The sequence below is a fragment of the Papaver somniferum genome, unplaced genomic scaffold (assembly GCF_003573695.1).
Source record: "Papaver somniferum cultivar HN1 unplaced genomic scaffold, ASM357369v1 unplaced-scaffold_8, whole genome shotgun sequence".
NCBI lineage: Eukaryota > Viridiplantae > Streptophyta > Magnoliopsida > Ranunculales > Papaveraceae > Papaver > Papaver somniferum.
In genome coordinates, this window is record NW_020650970.1 from 588,033 (window position 1) to 609,865 (window position 21,833).

The 21,833-nt window shown below is 37.8% G+C and overlaps 1 protein-coding gene and 1 pseudogene across 1 annotated transcript; both read left to right on the plus strand.

The window, feature by feature from the left end:
* Positions 1-1,521: 1,521 nt before the first annotated feature.
* Positions 1,522-1,981, plus strand: LOC113344835 (annotated as a pseudogene).
* Positions 1,982-2,921: 940 nt separating this feature from the next.
* On the plus strand, positions 2,922-6,794 carry LOC113344808. The gene is made up of 8 exons (XM_026588717.1): positions 2,922-3,146; positions 3,252-3,999; positions 4,240-4,534; positions 4,654-4,957; positions 5,320-5,411; positions 5,508-5,775; positions 5,863-6,063; positions 6,726-6,794. Exons 1-8 carry the CDS (start codon positions 2,922-2,924, stop codon positions 6,792-6,794), a joined length of 2,202 nt encoding a protein of 733 aa, XP_026444502.1.
* The last annotated feature ends 15,039 nt before the right edge of the window (positions 6,795-21,833 follow it).

Below are 21,833 nucleotides of genomic sequence, written 5' to 3' on the forward strand. Positions count from 1 at the left end.
CCCGCGGGTTAAACCCGTCAACCCGTCTTGTCCTATTAATTTCTACCGTGCGATTATTACATTTAATCATGTTCGTTCATTTATGGTATAAATCTCAAAAAAAACCCTAAAAGATTTCATTTTGTTTCATTCCTTCTCCACTCTGTCTCTGCGCCTTCTTAGCACCACCTCCATCTTCGTTTTTCTTTCTTCTCTGCGTATGTTCTTCTTTGCATGTGTAAATTAAAGCTTAACAATAATGGATTTAATCTCAAGTAACTGATGTGAGGATTTGCTTCTTCACTTTTCTTTTTCTTTCTGTTTCTGGGTGGAGTTTTAGTCGGCTAAGGGTTCTGAGTTGGATATTGGAAGTGCAAGTGAGTGATTAAGGGTGGATTTTAAAAGTAGAACATGAAGAAGAACATTATCATACTAATAGTTAAGGTTTATTTCAATGAAGTACTGGAATTGAAAAATCCAGAAGAAATTAGGGCTTCAATTGAATTTGGGGGTTTATGAAATTGAGAAGAGAATTGAGTTAATGATAGAAGAAGAATACTAGGGTTTTGATTCAATTTAAGTTATTGGGTTAAGATGTATTGAATTCCTAAAATAATTTTTGTTCTTTTTTGTTCATTCAATCAAAAATACAGAGAGGTAAAGCCTTTTTTTCTCCCCTTGTATATCTAATGTTTGGAACATCATTTTCTTATAGATGTTGGTTTTGTTTGTATACTCTTGGGATTATAGTTACTAAAATCCAACCTCTGTTCTTTCTCTCCAAATCTTATGTTGTTGTTGTTGTTATCTTCCATTGGGTGTTGTTGGTGGGAGCTGCTAAGAGAGTAGGAGAAGGAATAATGGGCTTTGGTATCATTGATTGCTGCTTCCTGAAGTGTAGCTGCTGTTGCTGTTGATGTAGTTAACTGAAATGAGTTTTCGTCTGATTTTAGTTTGAATAGCAGCATGGGAATTTGAGGAAGATGAAATTGGAAACTGAGCAGTGATGATGGGGAGTTTGAAAACGGAATTGTGGGATTATAAGAATCAAAAATCAGTTTTGAGTTGTGTTTACGATTTTTATCCTTGTAAATTGCGAGTTGGTGTTTACGATTTTTATCCTTGCAAATTGTAATTTGTCACAAATTAGCTTAATTAAGTTTTAATTAAACAAGCCGGGCTAACCGGTGAACCCGCAAGTTTTACCCGTTACGGGCGCGGGTTGAAGAAATGACCACCCGTGAAGAATATCAACCCGCAGGTTTTGGCCCGTGTAAACCCGTACCCGTGTAACCCGTAACAAGCCAGCCCCGACCCGCCCGTTTTCCAGCTCTACACATGCCATTGGAGAAGCTCTTAGTCTCGACATCTACTTGGTTCTGGAATTCTTGTTATTCAAGTTTTCGGGTTCTCATAAGGCCTATATATACCTGTGCTCAAAGGTATTAATTCTCACGTTCTAATTTTTCCTTGTCTGCTTCGCTTTTCTTTCTCTGCTCATTAATTTTTTCTTAGTTTTTTTCAACCTTTAATTCATAGGATATGTCGACTTCAAAGATGGTAACCTTGAAGAGTTCTGATAAAACTTTTGATGTTGAAGAATCTGTTGCTCTTCAATCTCAAACCATTAAGCATATGATTGAAAATTATTGTGCTGATAACAATATACCTTTACCCAATGTCACAAGCAAGATCTTGGCTAAATTTATTGAATATTGCAGGAAACATGACCGTGATGCTGATGAGAAAAAAAAAAGATGATAAACTTAAGAACTGGGATGCTGAGTTTGTTAAGGCCGACCAAGCTACGTTATTCGATCTTATTTTGGCTGCAAATTATCTGAATGTAAAGGAGTTGTTGGATTTGACTTGCCAGACAGTTGCGGGTATGATCAAGGGCAAGGCACCAGAGGAGATCCGCAAGACATTTAACATCAAGAAGGACTTCACCCCTAAGGAAAAGGAGGAGGTCAGAAGGGAGAACCAGTGGGTTTTTGAATGATTTCAAAGATAAACAAACCAGAGGATCATCTAGATTAATATGATTTGGTTCAAGTATAAGGTTTATGGTTTAAATTATGTTTTTGAGGAGTGAAGACAATTCTATTTTGGGTTAACTGATTAATAGTGATTATATGATTTGGTTTCTTAATTATTCTATGATTTAATTTTATTCAATTGCGTGTGTATTGTTCTTGTTTCTTAAAAGATTAGGGATTTTAGATTATCTTGAATTTTGGATCAACATCATCTATACTTTACTTTTTTTTTTCTTTTTTTAATACGAAAGATAAATATTATTGAAATTAAGCATGAGATGTTAATCGAGTTTCATCAGCTGCAATAGCAGCCATAAGCCAAGATGACAGATTAATTTGCCATTCTTGTGAACTAGGAAAAGAAAAAGCTTTTTTTCGCTATATTGTCTGTGACATTATTTCCTTCACGATGGATAAAATTACATTTCCATACATTTCAATGTGGTAAAACTATTAAGAAGATAAATAGAGTCTTCTATTATGCCTGCATTGGTCCATGTGAAGGATAATAGTCTCACACTGTTGATGTCCCTTTAATAACTTAAAATATAATATGTAAGGACCGCTCCACTCATTGCCAATTGATTTTGAGTTGGATGCCCACAGACTTTAATTTGGTATAAGAGCTAGGTCAGTGTGTGAGTAGGCCCAACGGTCACCACACAACGTAAGTCCACGTGTTAGACCCAACGAGGCTACACGTGAGAGGGTATGTGAAGGATAATAGTCCCACACTGTTAATGTCCCTTTAGACCCAATGGTTTGGTGGAAGCGGATGCTATTGGGAAGAAATATACTTGGTCTAATTGTCGGAGTGGAGTTCATAGAATTGTTTCTAAGCATGATAGGGCAGTTATCAATGGTGCTTGGCATGATAAGTTTTCTAACTGGAGGTGCAAAGCTATGCCTAGGATCTGCTCGGATCATTCCCCTCTTTTGGGTTTTGATTTTGATAGTCCAAGGCCGAAGAGGGCTCCTTTTAGAATTCAGAAGATGTGGTTTTCTCATCCTTCCTTTTTGGATTTCGTTAAAGACAATTGGAGTGTTAGGTTGGATGGTGCTCCTCCTTTTGTTTTTACCTCTAAGTTGAAGAGATTGAAGGATGCTTTGAAGATTTGGAATAGAATGGTGTTTGGTGATGTTCAGTTTCGCTTAAAACAAGCGGAACTGAATCTTGATAAGGAGAATGATATATTAGATCATAATGTAAGCTGTGAAATTCAATTTTTGAAGGTTGCTGATGCCAGGAAAGCTGTTGATGATGTGCGTTCTGAGCTGGCCACTATGCTCAAACACAAATCGAGAACTAATTGGTTGGAAGATGGTGATCAAAACACTCGTTTTTTTCACAATTCCATTCGAATGAGGAGGAGCCAAAACACAATTTCCGAACTGAAGGTTTCTACTAACTCTACTTTGTTTTTGCAGGATGAAATAAAAGATTATATTGTTGATCACTATCGTGCAAAGTTCAATGGTGGAGCTGTTAATATCGATCCGAGCTTGTTTGATTATGAGCATGAGAGCATCTCAGCTGTTGAGAGTGTTTTTATGGATGCTATTCCATCCTTGGAGGAAGTTAAAGAAGCGGTTTTTGATCTGGGAGCGGATTCTGCACCTGGCCCTGATGGATTTACATGTTCTTTCTTTCGAATCTGTTGGAACATTATCTCTATAGATCTTTTTAATGCTATTGCTAACTGTTGGGCAATGAAGAAAATTCCTAATGGCATTAACTCTAGTTTTATTGTTCTAATCCCAAAAAATAATAAGTCTGATGCTATTAAGGATTATAGGCCAATCGGTTTAAGCAACTTCTTCTTCAAAATCATTACAAAGATTATGGCGACCAGGCTTGGCACGGTGTTGAATAAGTTGATTTCTGAAGAACAAGTGGCGTTCATGAAAGGAAGAAATATTCATGAGAACATAGCCTTGGCCTCGGAACTGATCAATGAGATTAGTGTTGAAAGGAAGCATGGTAATCTCGGCCTTAAATTGGATATAGCCCAAGCTTTTGACACGGTTAGTTGGGAGTTTGTTGTTGAAGTTTTTCGTCAGTATGGCTTTTCTGAAGCATGGTGTTCGTGGTTGCTTAGTATTCTTAACTCTGCCCGTATATCTATTATGATTAATGGTAGCCCTGAAGGTTTTTTCAGTATCACAAGAGGTCTTCGTCAAGGTGATCCTCTTTCCCCTCTGATTTTTGTTCTTATTGAAGATGTTTTGAGCCGCAATCTATCAAAGTTGTTTGCTGCTAGAAGTATGCATCACATGGTGAGTAAGAAAGGCGTGGCTCCAACTCACTTACTCTTTGCGGATGATATTCTTATTTTCTGTAAAGGCAATCTTCATAGTCTGCAGAATTTGAAGGAGATGCTTGGCATGTATCAACGTGCTTCCGGGCAATATGTTAGTTATGCCAAAAGCAAATTCTATTTTGGGGGTGATAGACATTCTCGTGCTGTTGCTATTGCGAACTTCATGGGCATGGAGAGCGCGCTATTCCCGGATAAGTATTTGGGAATCCAATTGAAACCTGGTATTGTGCGTCATATTCATGTTCGACAGGTTATGGAAAAGATTATGGATAAACTGGCAGGTTGGAAGAGTAAGCTGTTGTCTTTCAAGCCAGGTTAGTTTTGATCAAATCAGTTATCTCTAGTTATTTGCTTCATTCCATGGCTGTGTATAAATGGCCTTGCACGGCCATCAAGACGGTGGAGAGGGCCATCCGCAATTTTTTGTGGTCTGGTGATGCTGAGAAGCGCAAATATTACACGGTCCTTTATGAAGATTTATGTCGTTCTAGGCGTAAAGGTGGGCTTGGGCTAAAGAAGCTGAATGATGTTAATAGGGCCATGCTTATGAAGTTGTGGGTTTCGATTCGTGACTCTAATAAGACTTGGGCAAGATTCTTGAAGGCAAAATATTTCAAGGTTAGTGGCAACTTGATTGATTATAAGTTGGGTTCTTTTTTCCAGGAATCAGATTGGTTCATAACTTTGTGCAACGTCATACACGCTCAATTATAGGTAACGGTGCTAATACTTCCTTATTCTTTGATAATTGGTGTGCTGATTTTTCAATTGCAAGCCGCCTTGGCATTACAACAAAAGGGCCTAACGATTTTAAGGCCAAAGTTAGTGATATTATTGTTGATGGTTCTTGGGTTATTCCTCCAAAGACTAAAGAATTGATGATACGTTGCAATATTGGCGTTGATAATTTGCCTCTTATTGGTGGTGGAGATGATTATAAAATTTGGGACTTGGACAGTAAGGGTGCTTTCTCTGTCAAGTCGGCCAAGGCTGCCATACGTGGGCCTGTTGAAGTGTCACCAGCTGCAGCTCTTTTCTCTAGAAGTGTTGTGCATCCTACTTTGAGTGTTCAGTATTGGAAGATATTTCATAAACAATCCTGTGCTTCCGATGATAATGTTATGAAGAAGACAGGTAGGGAGATGCCTTCTATGTGTCGTTTATGCAGGGAAGATTGCGAAGATGTTAGCTATATCACTTGGCATTGCAAACTGGCAAAGAGGATTTGGAATTGGGCAGCTGCTATTTTTAAGCTTCAACCAAACGAGGATCTCGTGGCATCTTACAAGGTGGCAAAGGGTCGGAGTAGAATGATAAAAGACCTTTGGCTTGTTGCTAATCTGGCAATAGTCACGGAGCTGTGGAAGTTACGTAACAAAGCTTATTTTGAGAACATGCGGGTTCGTTGGCTGGAATTTAAAGGTAGAGTTCATCAGGTAATTCGTGATAACTCTATTAGAATGAAGGGCCACATGCATAATACTTTGGATGATTTGCGTATTGTTAATTTCTTTCGAGTGAAGCATAGATCTTGCGATCACTCTGATCCAATTGAGGTAACTTGGTCGCCACCAAATCCTGGTGAACTTATGATCTGTTGTGATGGTGCGTCACTTGACAACCCGGGGCAAGCTGGTTCTGGTGTTGTTTTCCGTGATTCCAATTCGGCAGTCTTGGGAGTTTTATGCGTTGGCCTGGGTTGGCAGACTAACTTCTATGCTGAAGTTTGTGCGGTTATCTATGGTGCTGTTATTGCTCAAAAATGGAAGGTGAAGAACTTGTGTATCAGATCAGACTCGATGAGTTTCCTCTTTGCTCTTCAAAAAGGAGAGTTACCGTGGCAACTAACGCAGAGATGGAGAATAGCGAAGGCTTTTTACAACAATATTAGCTATGTTCATAGCTACAGAGAGGCTAATTTTTCAGCAGATGTCTCAGCCAAACAAGCATGTTTGTTGGCTGAAGATCATTATGAGTTTTATGAGGGTAGGCCAGGTTTTATTCAATCTGTTGAATGGCCTGGAGAGGTTTACTATCGTTTTTAGGTTTCTTTTGCGTGCGGCCTTTTGGCTTAGCGCTAAATTAGCCTGATCCCTGTACAGTTTCGCTTTTTTATTCTATTTTTATTGACCGAGTAAAAAAAAATTATAACTTAAAATATAACTAGTATCTTTCCCGTGCATTGCACGGGATTAAGTGCATAATTCTGGTGTGCATAATTTCTACCATGCGGTTTAATAATTTAAAACTAAAAAGTAAAAAGTTTAGAGTGCCACTAAACAATGCGGCTAAACAATCTAACTATTTAAATAACCTGCATTCTACATTTATTTTTCCGCCACTTGTTATAGCACATAATGTAACACTGGTTTTGTTTTTGTCATAGCTAGAATCGGGCCCTCACAGTTCAAATGCCTTGTGTTATCATCCTTTTCGTCCAGTAGATGCTTATTAGTTTCATTGGTTGTACGGAAAACCACATTAAGCAGTATTTCATGGTACGCTAACATATCTTGCAAGTTTTTATGGTACTAATCAACTAATTTCAACAGCAGAAAATGTGAAAGTTTATATTCTCACTACATTTGTCTTCGCGTCAAAGATGACCATGTTGCACCTACTCATACATGATGCTACAGTAGTCTTACCTACCAAAGATATAAGAACTTTAAATTATTTTTTTTCCTATTTGCAAGCACCAATTATATAAATTCTTTTAAAGGGACATCTTTCTCTAAAAAGGCTATTCTCACGTCAAGCCGAACCACATTGTGATATAAGAATTCATATAAAAATGCTTTTGTTGTGTGGTTGCGGTTTAAAATATTAATGTAAGGACGTCATAAATAAAAATTATTACCAATAATATTGAAATACCAACCATTTCCTTTTTGTTGGGCAAGGATTTTTACAATCCTCTCCCTAATCTTCCTCATCTTTGCAGGTTAGCAGAGACATACTGGGTGAAAATATACCATTTTCTCCACCAAAGATCATCCTCGGAAAATACATTTTCAGAAATGCCAAATGTTGTAACTATCATGGAGATAGGAAAATTAGATTCATATATTTTATCACCCAAAACAGAGTTTTATGTATAAGAATGTATCTACTGTATCAATCAGAGTGGGTTCTTACCAACTATTAATAGCATCAATGGTGTGATTACTAAATGGAGTATGAGATAGGTCGCCTCTATCTTTTTCCATGCCGGAAATTTCTTCTTTTGTGGCTCACTCACTCATTAGGAGGCCTAGTAGTTAGGTATGGTATTGGTAGGCTCTATTCCTGGCCTTATTTTTTATGCTTATGAAGCCTCACAGATATCATTTTCTACATTCAGTTCTTTTATTCATCGGCCTATTTATGGTGTCATGACTTCTTGATTGGCTTAATTGTGCCTCCAATCCATAACCTATATCCTTTTTTGTATCATACATAAAACGGTGAGAAGTTTGAACACTATTGAGGTGGATGGAAAAAAAAAAGAGGACAAACCAAACCAAAAATGCAAAGGATTATATTGTTCACCTGTTCAGCGAGCTCTTTTGTGTCCTTTTTGGGCCTCATCTTTGTCCAAGGTTTCATCAAGTCTCTCGACTCTCTTCCTTCATCTCAATTTGCGATAACAAAAATAACTTATTACAAATAACAAATCAAAACAAAACTGGTATAAATAATATATATGAGCTCGTGTTGAATCGAGATAGTTCAGTTGGAAAGTTAAATCAGCGCTGATCAATAACCATAGTTGATAAATTAATATTAGATAAAAATAATAAGGTTTACTAAGAAACTGATTGAGGTTTACCTTGGTAAAAAATACTGCAAGAGATTTTCTTTTCTTTAAAGATGTGGAAAGATAGCTCGATTGATTTTCTTGATTGATTCCGGAAGCCCTAGAATTTTCAATAAAAAACAATGACTTAGGAGCAAACAGAAGAGAATTAGCGTTTCTTTTCTTGACTGCTAGGTAGAGAGATTAACCTTTACGCGTTGTAGCAATGGTAATATATAGCAGCAGAAGTAAAACAAAGTAATAAAAATCTTAACAATCGTACCTGCAAAGTAAAACAAAGTAAATCAATGAAGAAAAAACAACAAAGAAACCAGAGTATGCAGCAACACATCACTATCCAAGAATTTGGTGTCGCAAACAAATGTAAAAGTTGGTGGGCGCTTAATAAGCCTTAATCTACATTTGCAGCTGATTTCATTATTGTATTGACGTCAAATAAAACTAGGCAACATTTTTTTTAACGTGAATTTATTTTAACTCCCAGGGATTTTGATTAAGACCTCAAAGCAATCTGGTTAGTGGCATAAACTAAGTAGAAGGGAAAAAATCCAAAAACAAACTGATGGCGTAAACTAAGTATCTGGTTAGTGGCATAAACTAAGTAGAAGGGAAAAAAATCCAAAAACAAACTGATGGCGTAAGCTAGATGGATATACTCACAACTGATATTATTTGGATCACATGTTCTTTCGTAGCTCACGAAAGGATTCATTTAGCGGAACATCACAAAATATCACAGAATCACCACAAAAATATGAAGCGAAAGAAATAACAGGGAGAGAAAGCCGTGTTGGCGTGTCTTCTAGACGGATTCGTATTGCTGATTTTCTTGTACGTAACAAAACCCTAACTTTTTTTTTCTCTCTATTGCAACCGATGTATGATGCAGAGACGAAACTGTGCTTGGGCTCCCTAATCCCATCAGTAGATGATAATGGCATGAAAAGAAGATTAGGATTTTTTTGTTATTAGCTTTGGGTGGACATCACAGAGAGGAGAAGAATACCAAAAAGGAGAAGAATACCAAAGAGGCGATAGATGAAAAGATAATTACGATTTCATTATTAGCTCCGGGTGGTGAAAAGATAATTAGGGTTTTGTTATTAGCCTCGGTTAGTCATCACCCAGTCATTTGAGTGCAATAAAAACAGCAGCAATAGAATATAAACTCTCGTTCCCTATTGGTTGGGGGCCAGGAGCTCTAGAATTCAAGCTTTTGGCCTAATTTTCATTCTGGAGCTAGTATTTCGGCCTCAAATTATATATACAATATGGAAGGGTCACTCCACTCATTGTCTAATCGGTTTTGAGTTGGATGCCCGCCCTTAATCCCATTGATTGCATTCACTACACTTTGGCTGTCTCCCTCCAAGTGAATGTGTGTAATTCCTTTCTCCTTTGGCCATTTAATTGCTTCATAGGCCGCCAATGCTTCGGCCTGCTCCCCTAGCTCCATGGCTTACACCAGAAAAATCACGGCTTATTATACCAAATCCAGCTTGTTTATTTAACTTACAGAAAGCTGCATCAAAATTGACTTTAATATCTGGAGAGTCAGGTTTTCTCCAGATTTTAGTTCTAACTGCCTGAGTGTTTTCTCTTCTGAAAGGAGAAGAGACAGTTTGCACTCTTGTCCAGTCAGCCATATGTGTTTTAATACTTACCACAATTAGTTATAACCTGTAAGTTATCAAAAACCACACAACACCTGGATTTCCAAACATCCCACATAGTAAAACAAACATTATTGAATTGAGCAACATTAGTAGGTCTGTTTTGAGTATTGTTATCAAACCAGAGTTTCATCCAGTGATGAATGTCCTTGCCATGTAAGATCTGCAAAAAACTAGCATCAATAACAGCCAGAACAGAAGAGAAAATGGGACACTCTAGAAAGAGATGTTGCAGATTCTCCTCATGGTTTCTACAAAAAGGGCAAATAACTTCTTGATATCTTGTGTCTAGAAGTTTTTTCCCTAATAGGAAGACAGTTACGAAGGAATTTCCACAAGAAGTGTTGAACTTTAATTGGAAGGTTGGTTCTCCACAGAGCCTTCCAATCTATTTCATTATTGTTTTGTGGTCTTGGTTGTGTATCATCCAAAATGGCTCTATAAGCTGTTTTAACTGAGAAATCGCCATTGGCAGCTGGTTTCCATCTGAGGAATTTCCATCTATACTTTACCATCTGTTAGGATCAACCCTCCCTGGTAATAGCTGATCTAGTTAATTGGCTTGAACGACAGGTACAAAATCCTTATCTCTGAATATTATTTCATGACCCAGTTCAGTTAAGGGGTTGTCTAACTTCGACAGATTCTGAGTCCAAAAATCTCGTTTTCAATTTCATCTCATCCCCAATACTTACGTAATTGATGAAGTCTACACCACACACAATACCCCGCATCTTACAAAAAATCAGATTAGTAAGTTTAGCTAGTCTATTGTGTAAAGGCCCTTAAAAGAGCACTCAAAACTACTTTCCCTTCAAAAAACTGTATTCATATCAAGCAAGATACAACATTAAGTATTTTCGTTTCAGCTTTCCTTATCAACCGATCGACATGTTTTAATCAATATTGTAATCCGACTCTGATGAAGTTTACGAATCAACCTCAGATTAATGAGACAGGAGAGTCAGCAGTACGGTACAAAGATATTGTTGGCGACTGCAAGAAATATGTAGAAAATGCAATGCAAATATATGGACAAGATGCTTAAACAATTGAAATTCATTACAATTCAAACCGTCCAAGAAAGGGTCGCACGAACTTCTCAGCAATAGTTGGTGCAGCAGAGGGTTTTAAAGATGAAAACAACAATTGATTAAAGAGGACATGAGAGATTGCTTACTTAGTGTGTTTCATGGAAATCATCTAGCTTTGCACGTATTCCAAGATTGAATTAAAACTAACTTGAAAAACGGATTATCTCTAATACCAAGTGCGCCACATCACATTGTTCTTTATTTTTGCGCTTGAAAAGCTTAAGAGTAGAACTGATACAACTATTTCTAATGTCAATAAATAAACCGGAAAGCTTGTTACACCTGTTGCACAAAGCTTGTAACCATGGATCACATAACTTTCTGTACCCGTACACAGAAAGTTGTTTCAAATTCTTGCAATTCCGACAGATAGCTTCCATGCTTCTAGCTCTACCTCCTTATAGTTTGATATTGAAATCCATCATGCTGATGTACTGGATGCAGATGAGACTAAATGTGTGCGACCTTGCTGCACAATTAGCAGGGATACTAGCACCCTAGCAAGATGCATGCTTACAATGACGTGACTCGTAATCTTTTGAAGTGGCGGTGAATGAAAAAATCCCCTGGGAGGTAAAACTTATCCTCGTTAATGGTATCACATTTCTTCATCTTCTTCTTCTTCTTCTTTTTTATGCACTTATACCTCGGCCATTTGTAATCCATGAAGCAGTAAAAGTTTGGACTGTTTAGTTATCTTATTGAAGAACCGTTACCGAACAAGTAGTTCTTGGGAGTTACATACGGCTCTAGAGTATTCCATATAGAATGTGTAGAATTGTCCTTACCTCGTCAACTTTATGAACCTGACTAATATCAACAGATCCAAATGAAATGCAACCAGTTTTAATATAGAGTCTGTTGTATTTGAAGTTGATTTCAGAATACAAACGTAAGACGATCTGACGAAGTCATATTTGGTGGATATCTACGAGACCAATAGCTGCAATGGACATAAAAAATGTAACAAAGAACATCTCTATGAACTCAAAATATCAAAGTTATTGCGTACATTCAAAGAAAAGAAATTTGCTGGTTGCTCAGCAATGTTTCTAGAAACCCAAATTTGAATTGTAGAACAAGAATCTTCATGCAAATGGACAAGCAATTAAACACTGAAATTTTAATTGGAATATCAAACTGAAGAAAATTCTCACCAATAAGACACTCAAAGCTGTTTCAAAATGAACTATGGTGGTTCTTCAATCATCTTTCTCCTCATTCACCGTGTAAGATATGACACATCACATTGGGTTTTCTGCGCTTGAAAATTTCAAGAGCAGAGTTGCTACAACTATTGTCACCGTCTAGCCATAATCTGGAAAGCCTGTAACAGCCGTTACACAAAGCTTGCAGCCCATGATCACATAATTTTCTGCACTTGATCACGGTAAGGAGTTCTAAATTCTTGCAATTCCGACCAATAGCTTCCCATCCTTGAAGCCCTACATCCTCACAATTTGATAGAAATAATTTCTTTAAGAAAGGAAAACAGTTTGGAATCCTCACAACAGCTTCAGCATTAATAGAGCCTTCTCCAGTTTTTGCCACTTCAGAGGATGTTGGGAGTCTTACATATTCAAGCCCACCACTAACTATCGCATTAATCCCTTCTGCTTTAAGTTTGCTCCCGCCTACTTCATGGGTTAAGGTTTTTGCACACCCTTGAAAGCCAATACCTGTTATACTGCTGTAGGAGTGAATATAGAGTGAACCCAGTTTGCGGCAGGTTTGCAAGAGAAAACTTATTCCTGAATCAGTAATTGATTGGCAATCTGAGAGGTCAACCGTCTCTAAGGATGAACAACATTTTGCCAAGGCTTCTAAACCTTTATCAGTAATATGAGAAGATTTCAAACATATACATGCCAAACGAGGGAACCAAGAAAATACTGAAGACAACTCGATATCTGAATATTGAGAGAAATAATGTAAGTCCAAACTTTGAACACTTGAGCCAAAGAATTATGACTTTGATGTAACCAGATCTGTTATCTTAGGGCACCTTGTCAGAGACAAATATTTTAGGTATTGGAATCGAATCTGCATCTTAAAAAGAACTCCGGTAAAGCTTTCAGGACTATATTCATGTGGCTCATGACTGTTCCAATAATACCGTAAGTATTCACGATTATCATTCTGAATATGAAGCCATTGACGACAAGTTAACCCAAATGAGTTACGGTCATCTTTGGTTGTTAATCCCTTAAATATATGACTTAGACAGTCACCTGGGAGGTTTGTGATGAGAGTTGTGGTTTTACGAATATGAAGCCATTGACGACAAGTTAATCCAAATGAATTAAGGTCATCATTAGTTTTTAAGCACTGAAATATATGACGCAGACAGTCACCGGTGAGGTTTGTGATGAGAGTTGGGGTTTTACGGGTGATGGGATTTGGGGTTTTACGGGTGATGAGATTTGGGGTTTTACGGGTGTATTCACGATTATTTTTCTGAATACGAAGCCATTGACGACAAGTTAATCCAAATGAATTACGGTCATCATTAGTTATTAAGCACTTAAATGTATGATTTAGACACTCACCCGGGAGGTTTGTGGTTTTACCTATTTCACCATCATTTTCTCCTCCTCTTCAACAAAATATATAATAACCTTACCCGACCATTGTTCATATGTAATAATATGACGCCACCTTTTTTTGTACTTGCGGTTAGATGATGATAGTTTACTCGCCATTATGCAACGCTAAAATCTTGTTGAAATCACCAAATCGAAACAAAATACAGTATGCATGTTTAAAATCAAATCAAAGGAAGACTGATAGTTTTTGAAGTACTAAAGCAAAAATGAAAAAAAAAAAAAAACGCTTCTGACGCAACAGGAATGGAAGGAATATGGATACAGTGGTAGAGGAGGCCGAGGGGTTCTTATAATGAAGTTCCAAAATCCTAAAAAGAAAAAATCTTAAACAGAAACATTTTCTGTTTTAGGGTTTTATACTGCTGAATGTTATTTCATGACCCAGTTTAGTTAAGGGATTCTCTAACTTCGAGCGTTTTGTTCTTTACTTTTTTCTATCCGATGAGAGGAATATATAGCTTTGGATTTATATGAATGAACGCAATTAATAACTGTTTCTGAAACCAAACTTCGCAGAGTAACCTTCAACATGTAGCAACATTTCACCTCAACAATCCACATCCAACAGCAAGAACAACAACAATGAGTCTCGGTGATAGAAATGCAGTAGAGCTAATTAGTGTTCGGTGTATAATTGGGCTTCTTCCACTAAGTTGTTTGATGGTTATCCTCTTAGTGCTCTTATTTGTAACTCGGAAGCTATTGTTAGCAATAGCAATAGTTAACCATTTTTTTTTTGTAATATTGCATCTTTAGATTGACACTGGTGACATCTAATTTTTAATCAAATTTGCCCTTTTCTTTATCAAAAAAAATAATTAGTGTTTGGCTCGTAGGTTTTGGTACCTTTTAGTATTTGGATCCTAAATTTGTCCTTTATAGTGTTTGGGTCGTTGACCCGTTAGTCATAGCGGTCAAATAGTTAAATTGTTAGTGTCCTTACACGTCCCTTTATTTCCGTCACACCAAGCTTTAATCTCCATTGGACTATTGGAGTATCTCCAATTCCAAACAAAACCCAATTTCTTTCTTTCCCCCTCTATATGCAAATCTGTAGATACAAAATACCGCACACCAATCAAACATGCGAAATAATGATCATTAAGACCAAGCGACGAAAATAACATACAGCTTATCCAAATGACGTATCACATGACGTCAGCTTAATCACGAGTAAAGTATGAAGAACCATGTGATGTTATAGAGTCTGTGCGATAAGAGTCAATGTAAGCGTGCGTCAATAGCGCACACCAAATCCGAAAATAAAAGCTTTCTTAGATGTCATCCACTATGTAAACCCCTATATAAAGAGCCGAGCGATCTTGTTTGATGGAGACTTTTTTGGAGAGTGTAGGCAAGATATTTAGGAGAGAGAAAGATTATGTGCTTCCCATGTTAGGGTTTGCTTATTACTTTGTATCCCATTTGAAGATCTTAATAAATATTCTTGTGGTTTTCATGGAGTTTAATTAGATCGGTTTGTAGATTTTAGAAAGGGCGTAGTTGTAGGATTTCCTGCAACTACATTTTGCCGCTAGAAAACAGCTTGGAATGATATACCCTGTTGGTGAATTTCTGCAAAAATAAGTTTTGGATCCTTCATAGTTTATCACCTTTTCATTTTTGAGAGTTTTAGAATTTCAGATCTGAAAAATTTCATCACAAGTAGTAGTTTCAGAAAAGCAATTTTCATTATTCCGGTTTTCAGGTCTTTAAGGGAAAATTTTCCTTTAATTCGCTAACAAGAAAATAAAGACAGAACAACAATCATCTATGGAGGAAATAAGGATCGTCAGAAGGAAAGGAGATGACAGAAGTATACAATGTAATTCAATAACTAAAACAAGTATCTCTGACGCAGATTTTCATGCAGGAGTAACAGGAAGAATACACAAACGTGATTATGAAGGAAGGAAAATCATGACGGTGGATACAATGTCACCTTTAATGGAGTGAGAAAAAAAAGGAGATAACATTTGCAGCGGATGAGGTCTCAGAAGAAAACTTAAGGAAAATAGATCCTTTGGTGATTTCAATAACCGCAGAGCGACAAACAAAAGACGAAAGAATGGAAGAATCAGAAAAGTGGGCGATAGACAAAACTTTGGTAGACACAGGTAGTTCGGTAGATATTTTGTTTTAAAAGGCGTTTAAGGGGATGTGATACAAGGACGTGGATATGGCACGTTCTACATACAATATTCATGGTTTTAACAGAAAGATAACAAAACCAAAAGGCGAAGTAACCATGTGAATATCGTTGGGAGAAATAGAAACGCAGGTAACATTGTGCGTGATAGATGTCGATTCGCCATACAACATTTTATTGGGGAGACCTTGGGTGCATGCGATAAAAGGTGTAGCATCAACTCTTCATCAATGTGTGAGATTCCCAATACCAAGTGGAATAGGAGAAATTAGAGGAGATATAAAGAGTGCGAAGATTTGCGGTCAGATAGATGTAAAGAATTATGGAGGACGCGCAAAGAAGGGAAAATATCGCTGGAGAAAAGCCAAAGAGATGAGAAAGGAAGAAGAATTAAGAATATACATGATAAGAGCACAAGAAGGAAGAGGAATACTAAGCGAAATTCCAGAATAAGAGGGTGCACCAATACACAAATAAAAGAACCGACACCACTAGGAGAACCAGAAGCGAATTTTACCACCACAGAGCCGACAAAAAATATAAATATTGGAACAGAGGATGATCCAAAGATATTAAAAATTGCAACAAATATGGGGAAGGAAGAAGAAGAGCGAACGATCAATATCTTACGAGAATACAAAGACATTTTCGCATGGAGTATGGATGAAATGCCAGGAATAGATCCTTCTGTCTCATGCCACAAATTGGATATCAATAGGAACACACGACCATTCAAGCAAAGGATAATAAAAATAACAACCACATATCATCCTCAAATAATAAGGCCAGCAAAATGAATAATAAGGCCAGCAAAATGCGCAGATTAGATAGCAAATATAGCGGTGGTGCCAAAGAAGAATAATGGAATAAGGATTTGCATCGACTTCAGTGACTTAAACAAGGCATGTCCAAAAGACAACTTTCCATTGCCAGACATACCACAAATGGTTGAAGCAGCGTCAGGAAATGATAGACTCTCACTTATGGATGGATATAAAGGCTACAATCAAATTCCTTTGGCTAAAGAAGACCAAGAACATACTGCCTTTTTCGCACCCAAAGGATTATATTGTTATACAAAAATGCATTTCGGACTGAAAAATTCAGGTGCGACATATCAACGAATGGTAGATAAAGTATTTGCAAAATGGATACACACAACATTGGAGGTCTATGTAGATGATATGCTGGTGAAGAGTAAAAAAGCTGAAGATCATGCTGACCACTTGAAAAAAATATTTGAAAAGATGCGGAAATTCAACATCAAGATAAATCCAGAAAAGTGTATTTTTCGAGTTTCATCGGGCAAATTTTTAGGTTATATTGTATCTAAGGAAGGAATGGAAGTCGATCCAGAAAAGGTACAAGCGGTTCGTGACATGCCACAACCCGCGACTGTGAAAGATGTACAAAAATTGAATGGATTGTTAGCTTCATAGGGCGGTTTATTTCGCATTCATCAGACAAGTGCAAGCACTTTTTTAACATCCTAAGGAAGGGGACCGAATTCGCATGGACAAAAGAATGTCACAAAGCACTGCAACATATAAAGAACTGCCTGATGAATGTATCTATTTTGCAAAAAGCGGAACCAGGAGAAGAATTATTAATATATCTCGCATCAACATCACATGCGTTAAGTGCTGTCTTGCTACGTTTGGATAAAGGAGTGGAAAAGCCAATATACTACATAAGTAAAACATACAATACCGCAAAGAAAAACTATTCAAAGATCGAAAAGCTAATACTCGCACTGGTTTATGCGACACAAAAGTTTCGAAAATATTTTCAAGCCCACAAGATTAAGGTATTGAGAAAAGTACCAATTGAATCACTGATGAGTGCTAAAAAGTGCATATATTTATCCCTTTTTGTTGGCATTTAACTCATCCTTTGTGCAGTAATTCTACATTTTATCCCATATTCTGTATTTTCATTGTTTTCAAGAATAAATATTTTTCTTACTTAATTTTGCATTTTTAGGTAATAAATAAAGTCTGGATGACTTGCGGAGCGGAAAAGAGCTGAAGAGTGGTGAAAAGCCGGAAGAAATTACGCAAGGAAGCCGCAAAGAATGGAGCGCACGTCCAAAAAGCTGGAAATGGGCTCAAGAAGAAGAAAGTTGTTCTTAAAGAAGAAGTGGGCTCAAGATTTCCCAAACCCATCTTCTATACCCAAAAGCCTAAAACCCAAATCCATACCCGCTTGCGTCTTCAGCCGTCAGATCAGTTCTCAGAAGCATCCGACGGTCGCTCCCTTGCTGTGCATCGAAGTTTGATATCTCCGCCTTACACTACAGCACCTAACTCCATCTTGAGCCGTCAGTTTCGTTGTATTTTTGCATCCAACGGTCGCTCACGATCTGTCTCAATTTCTCCGTTAGATCCGTTTCAGAAGTTATCATCCTACGCCTTTCATCACCGAACATCAAGGTTCGATGATCCCGCTCAACACTCAAACACCTAAGTCTATATCCCACAAACCAAACAACCCCTAGCCAGAACCTAATCGAGCTCACCCCATCTTCTTCCCCATTCTCTGCAAAAACCATGTCCGCCACCAACTCCGCCTGCCTCTGCCTCAACCACCACCACGCCTCTTCCAAAAGCCATCATGGCTACTTGTAATCACAACCCATCATTACCCTACCTCTCTAGACACATATTCTATCGATTTCAACCCTTTTTCTTCACAGAAACCCTAGGTTTGAAATTGGTAGAATAGGTGAAGTTGGAGAAGAAATCAGAGCATGGGTAGATGCGATTGGATCAACAGAAGCATGGGGGGAAGATTTAGAGTTGTTATCAGTGTATTAGGTAAGTCAATTTCACCTTTTTGTGAAACCCTAATTTCTGACATTTGGGTATTTTGGGGGAATTGTAACTGACTATAAATTGGGGTCATGGGTTGTGAAATTGGCATGCCTGGGCTAGCCAGAGCTTCACCCAAGGGGCCTGGAATAGCCAGTGCCTCCAAGTTCTTTTCAGTTCATGTTTTGAAGTCAGTTAATTTCAAATGTTAATTATGTTTATCATGTTTTAATTTCATGTGCTAGGGTTTAGATGAAACTCTTGATTTTATGTTAAGATAGTTAGTAATTTGTCATTGTTCTTGTAGTGCTACAAATGAGTTAGGACTGCTAGTATCCATTTGAACAAGCAAACCTGTGATCAGCTGTGCTGTAGAAAGACAGCTGATGCTAGGGGTAAGTAAGTGATAATGGTTAAAAATTCAGTACATTAGAAGGATTGAGCCCAAATGCCTTAGAGTTGATAGATTAAGTGGTTGTGCAAGCAAACCTGTGATCAGCTGTGCTGTAGAAAGACAGCTGATGCTAGGGGTATGCTAGTAAAATTAGTTGATAAATCATCCATTACAATCTGCCCTGAGATGAAACAAGAACATGGTTGATTAGTATCTGCCTTAGTTTAGGATCAAGAAGTAGATTCAAAGACCTTAGTACCTTCATTCTTTAGTTCACTGCCTGTCACTAGCTCAGACTATCTAGGAAACTTCAATAGCCCCCTCCAAGTCCCTGTGGACAAACCCTTTCTTCCCATCACTAGCTACAACTGACCCTGTGCACTTGCAGGTCAGTTTGTAGGTTGTTTTCAAAACCCACCAATCACTAATGAAAAATTCAAAAAGATCATGAAGAATAGAAAGATAGAATGCACAAGTGGGGCACTTTCAGATCAAGTATGAAATATTATCTTCACCAAAATCGTAAGTAATTGCGGATTTCTTGGCAGAGTTCCCATTAGAAGAAGATGAAAGTGTAGAAGAAATGATGGATGTAGAAGAAGAACATGAGAATCCTAAAGACCTTTTGATATATCACAGTAGGTGGGAGATACTGGTGGATGGATCGTCAAATGGAGAAGGCAATGCAATCGAAATAGTTTTCATCTCACCAGCACGAGCAAGAATGGCTTACTCATTCAGGTTGGAGTTCGCGTCCACCAATAATGAAACTGAATGCGAAGCGGTGGTGCACGCGTTACGGTTGGAAATTGAAATGAAGTTGGACAATGCGCGAATAACTAGTGACTCACAATTGGTTATTCGTCAAATAGAAAGAACATATAGCACGAATGAGCCATCTCTACAGAAATACAAGAAGCTTGTCGCAAAGCTATCTTCCCAGATTCCAAAAATAAATTGGAGGCACATATCAAGGAAAGATAATCGCTTAGCAGATGCATTCGCTTTTATTCCGTCTATAATGGTAGACCCAAACACAAGGTGTATAAAGATACAAACGCTCTTTTCGCCCTCTATTAACAAGGAAGATAACACAGAAGAAGACGCAGATGTAATGATTGTAGACAACAAAGAAGAAGATCAAGCGAATAAAGACGCAGATTGGAGAACTTAACTCCATTTATATTTAGAAAAAGGAGAAGTCCCAAGAGATAGATTGTAGGCACACAAGTTAAAGAGTATAGCGACAAATTATGAACTTAGAGATTGTGTGCTCTACCGAAGATCATTCCTTGGACCATCTCTTAGATGTTTGACGCGAAAAGAGGGAATGGAAATTTTGAAAGCGTTACACTATGGAGATGCTGGAAATCATAGTGGAGGAAGGTCATTAACGTACAGAACAAGGATACAAGGGTATTACTGGCCCTACATGCATGAAGATGCGAAAGAAGTATCAAGGCGGAGCGAAGAATGCCAACGTCACGGAAAGAAAATACACGCTCTAGGTGCGACGTTGAACTCATCAACAAGTGTTTGTCCATTCGTAAAATGGGGCTTAGACATTGTAGGTCCCTTTATACCAGGAACATGAAAGAGGAGATATTTAATAGTAGCAACAGATTACTTTACAAAGTGGGCAGAAGTGAAAGCGGTACAACATATCCGAGATAAGGATGTGTTTACATTCATATTTGAGAATATCATTTGTAGATTCGGAATCCCCGCACAGTTAGTTTCTGATAATGGAAAACAGTTTGAAGGAGAAAACATAGAAATGCTACTTAATGCGTTCAAAATACAAAGCGGAAAGTCCACCACTTTATATCCCCAGAGCAATGGGCAAGCTGAGGCAACTAACAAAACAATTACCGATATATTGAAAAAGAAGTTGGAAGGATATAACAAAGGATGGTGCGAACAAGTACACGATGCAGTATGGGCATACTGAATAACCAGAAGAGAAGCTACGGGATTGTCGCCTTTTTGTCTGACACACGGAGTAGAGGCGGTGTTTCCAACTGAGGTCATCATACCTAAAACTAAGAAAGAAATATGGGAAAATAATTTAAGTACGGACTTAATTTTAACAAAACTTGATGATCTAGAAGAAAGTAGAGAAATTTCTTTGCAACATATGGAGAATCACCATCAAAGGATAGCGCGAGAATATAACAAGCGCGTCAAAGAAAGAGACTTCAGCCAGGGGAGCTAGTGTTGAGATAGATACCGCCTTATCATAAAAGAGGATATGGAAAGTTAGAGAAAAGATGGGACGAACCCTACATAATAAAGAGAATAATCGGCAATGGAACATATCAGTTAATGGACCCCGAAGGGAGAAGAACAAGTCGTAAACTTGAACATCCTTGGAACATATTGTATTTGAAGAAATATTATCCGTAATTCAAACGATGTATGATACTCGCATAAGTGAAGAAACAGTCGCGTGTAAATGAAACGGAGTAAACACGGTTGAAGATGCGAATTTCTCAATATTCAACAAGGGTGTATTATCAAAGATTATGAATGAAAGCAAAGAATTTTTTCTTCTATGTGTGATTCATATAACTCAATAAAAAGGAAAAAATAAGACCTAATGATAAGATTAATAGAAGATTGCAGAAGTAAAAACCTCTAATTAGGGAGGCTAGGTATACAATTATGGCGTGCACCCTAGTTCACATGCATAAAGAGGCAATAATAAGACCTAACGCGCATCATATTGGGAAAACCTAGTTAGCATGTCTCAGGTGAAAGCTACACCGACCCTGGAGCCTGAGCCATAGAGATTTGGGGTGAAACAAAAACCCATCCAATAGAGCGCCTTAGTTGAAAGACTAAGGTAAGAATCTCTCTACTAAGTAGTGCAGAAACTCGATCAAGGCGCCGAGGTACACGGTAGAGTCAAGAATGCCTGGGGCGTCTGGAGCATACCTGGCCGCTCTTGACAAGTCTTGACTATGATG

Bases quoted from the DNA above. Each gene is read 5' to 3' on its own strand.
- LOC113344808 (XM_026588717.1), top strand. From the start codon at position 2,922: ATGCCTAGGATCTGCTCGGATCATTCCCCTCTTTTGGGTTTTGATTTT. The intron at 3,147-3,251 runs GTGTTTGGTGAT...CAATTTTTGAAG, and splicing joins TGAAGATTTGGAATAGAATG to GTTGCTGATGCCAGGAAAGC. The intron at 5,776-5,862 runs GTAATTCGTGAT...TTTCGAGTGAAG, and splicing joins TTAAAGGTAGAGTTCATCAG to CATAGATCTTGCGATCACTC.